This window comes from Tupaia chinensis, unplaced genomic scaffold (genome assembly GCF_000334495.1).
Source record: "Tupaia chinensis unplaced genomic scaffold, TupChi_1.0 Scaffold000031_1, whole genome shotgun sequence".
NCBI classification, from domain to species: Eukaryota; Metazoa; Chordata; class Mammalia; order Scandentia; family Tupaiidae; genus Tupaia; species Tupaia belangeri.
The window spans coordinates 891,186-894,627 of NW_006159461.1; the positions used below are offsets into that span (position 1 = coordinate 891,186).

The window sequence follows — 3,442 nt, forward strand, 5'->3', positions numbered from 1 at the left end:
TCTTTTTTAATCACAAGAGGCCAGGTGCACTTGCCAGAGAGAGAAAGAGAGAGAGCCCCCGGTGGGGTGTGGTCATGCTGCAGTCCCTGTACTCCGTATCCTCACCCTGTTGGGATTTGGGGACACACACACGCACACGCACACGCATAGGCCGGCTGTGTTTTTTGAGCCAATAGGGCTGGAATTTTTACCATGGTCAGCCATGTGGGATCTGACCCCCTTAACCCCTAGGCTACAGGGCCATCCCCCATTTTAAGCATAAATAAAATACTCTCTCATGGCAGTATTTTGTTCTTCTTATCAATTTAGTAAGTAATTTTTGAATCATTCTATGCCCCACGTTCTGAGTTGCTGAATTGCTTCGAGTAGCTCGCCCGTAGCTACCACTGCTGCCGCCTCTCTGCTCCTGACCGTCCCCACGACCCAGCCCTGCTCTGTACTGAGGCCTCTGCTGTGGGAAAGGGCGGTTTTCTCATGTGATTTTCCCACTTCACCAAATCTAAGGGTCACGGCTGTTAATAATAAGGACACAAATAACTACATTGTAAGAACGGGGGGTCGTGGAAACATGATGCCCCGCGAGGCTGACTCACATGAGACAGTTCCTGCTTCCATCCAGGGTCCTCCCTGAGAACGTCGGGCATGCGGTGTGGGCTGGCTGGCCGTGGAGTGCAGCGCTGTGACCCGGTCGTGGGTGCTGCGTCTCTTGCTCATTGGAGAAATAAATAAGTAAACTTTTAAAAGTAGAACAAAAGTTCCTGTATATAAACATTAATGACTATTAAATAAAAGATTGGGGAACAGAAAGTGGAAGCCAAAGATATTTATTTTTTATTCTTCATATCGACTTGATTTGCTCTTTTGTTTTGTTTTTAAGCGAGAGAATTTTTTGCTATAGGGCCTGTGTGCTCGTTGGAAAGGCAGCGATAAATAGAGAGACAGAAAGTGAGAAATCTCCCCCCAGGGGGAATGGCCACGCCACAATCCCTTCTCCTCCTTTCTCTTCTCAGGATCTTGGGCATGCACGCACACATGCCTGGTGTGAGTTTAAGCCACTGGGTCTGGGACTTGAACCGTGGTCAACTCTATGGGAGTCCAGTGACGTAACTATTACTCCATCTGCTGGTCCCAACTTGATTTGCTCTTTACAACATTTCTTTTTTCTTTTTCGTAAGGACTTTTCCATCCTAATTATTCTGAAGAGTTCTCCTGAGAGTGAAGGTTCCATTCCATTATGTGAGATGTTGAGAATGTGGAATGAATTCAGATTATTTTTCACAGATCACAACTCTCTACCTCCCACAGAGTAGTGGGTGAGGGATGAGCACTCAGACGGGTTCTTTTAAGGGCATGGAAGGACATAAACTACTCTGTATTATCTCCATCCATAAAGTGCTAGCTTTCATTTGGAAAACATGCCTATGTTTATAACACGGATTCTTTTTCTGTCTGCTAGGGCCAGTCACATTTTCAGCTGAATGTAGCAAACATTTCCATCGACTTTACCACAATACCAGGGATTGCTCCACACCTGCTTGTAAGTAGCATTTTTCCCAAAGGCTATTCAACAACGAATGCGTGTGACTTTAAACTTGGATGGCCTATGGGAGGGAAGTAAGGGCTACACATTGTAGGAGGTGCTGTTGATAACACCGGCAGCACTTAAGGTCTGCGTGTGTGACTGGAGCTATCAGGAGGGAAGCACGTTCTAATCGGGAATACACCCAAATCTGAAAAGAGACAGATTTCCTTAAAGATGAAAATGTCTGTCAGGATTTAAACTTTTTATCACTGTTCAAATTCCTTGGCATAAATAAGATGATCTTTTTTAAAAGAGAAATAATAAGAAGACAGCGAAGTGTAACTCCGTAGTCCTTCATGAGTTAGTTTAAAGCTAAGTATGTTTTATGTCACGTCACTTATTCAGTGGGTATTTACCAACAAAAATAGCATGTGATTTAAGGGTTGTTCTAATGAATTCTTTTAAAGACTTAACTTATCCCAGTTAATATTTCCAAACATAAGATTTAAGTACTATCATTTCAAATGCCCAAATTATGAGTGATAAGGGGTGACTCAGTGGCTATTCTTAAATCCCTTTCTAGGCATAAGCTTTCTTTTTAAAGAAAATGTATTTTAAGCATTTTGTTTCTTTATAAACTTATTTTATTAACGATGATTATCTTTGGAGAGATTTTTGCTTTAGGGCGTGTGTATTTACTGGAAAAACAAAGAGACAAATAGAGAGAAAGTGAGAAATCACCCTTCTAGGGTGATGGCCATGCCATAATCCCTTTATACTCTCAGGATTTTGGACACACATGCACACACTCCTGGCATGATTTTTGAGCCGCAGGATCCGGGACTCAAAACGTGGTTGGCCATGTGGGAGTCCAGTATCTTAACAACTACATCACCTGATGACCCTTATTATTATTTTTAAGTTTGCTATAGAATGTGTATGCCCACCAGAGAGAGAGACAGAAAGAGAGAGAGGAGAGAGCCCCTAGTCTGGGACTTGAACCACCATCAGCCATGTGAGAATCCAGAACCTGAACCATCACATCATCTGCTGGCCTCGTGTTTTGTTTCTATTTAACCAGATCACTCATGTTAAGCAATATTTCATTTTACTTAGGACCTTGAGTCACAGGTGTTATAACTTTCTCAAAAGCTACTCGTGTTTACTGACTAGGGAAAATGAGTCGTATTGGATTCAAGGTGAGGTGATGACTGGTGGGGCAGCATGTGAAGGAAACGCAGGCTCTGGGCTCAAACGTACCACGTAGGAGGTCATCAGCACAGGGGGGGTCTTCTCTCATCTCCAAAGTGAAGTTAATGAAAACACCTTCCTGACTGTGTAGGAGAAGTAATGAGAAAATCCATGCTAAGCACTTGCTCTAGTAGGTGTTTACTGAATTATAGCTATTGTCATGTAAGTTGGAGACAAAATTAGCGCATTCTCCCCCCCCATTTATAGTAATGATATGCATTTCCATGTTTCCCTAGATTACAAAAGATGTGCTAGGTTGCTAACACGATTAGCAGTGAGTCCACTGTGCTCGCAAACCTAGGACACCTGACCTGTGAGTATACATTTATTTATTTTTCTTATCCTGTTAATAGTCTAAGTTTCTCTCTCTCTGTGTGTGTGTGTGTGTTTTGAAAGGTTTTTGCTATAGGGCGTGTGCGCTCGCCAGAAAGACAGAGAGACAGAGAGACAGAAAGTGAGAAATCACCCCCCAGGGGGTATGGCCACACCACAATCCCTTCTCCTCCCTTTTCCTCTCGGGATCTTGGGCACACACACACACACGTGTGCCCGGCATGAGTTTAAGCCACTTGGTCCGGAACTCGAACCACAGGTTGGCTACATGGGAGTTCAGCGACATAGCCATTACGCTAACTGCTAGTCCCAATCGTCTAAGTTTCTCAAGAAAAA

The 3,442-nt window shown here is 43.4% G+C and overlaps 1 protein-coding gene across 1 annotated transcript in view; it reads left to right on the forward strand.

Moving 5' to 3' along the window:
* The window catches only part of ALKAL1 (ALK and LTK ligand 1), a 24,813-nt gene extending 21,739 nt beyond the window's left edge, over window positions 1-3,074 (forward strand). Inside the window, exons 3-4 of the mRNA XM_027771398.1 lie at window positions 1,457-1,537; window positions 3,010-3,074. Coding sequence (XP_027627199.1) covers window positions 1,457-1,537; window positions 3,010-3,074 — 146 coding nt within the window. The remainder of the gene's footprint in view (window positions 1-1,456; window positions 1,538-3,009) is intronic.
* The last annotated feature ends 368 nt before the right edge of the window (window positions 3,075-3,442 follow it).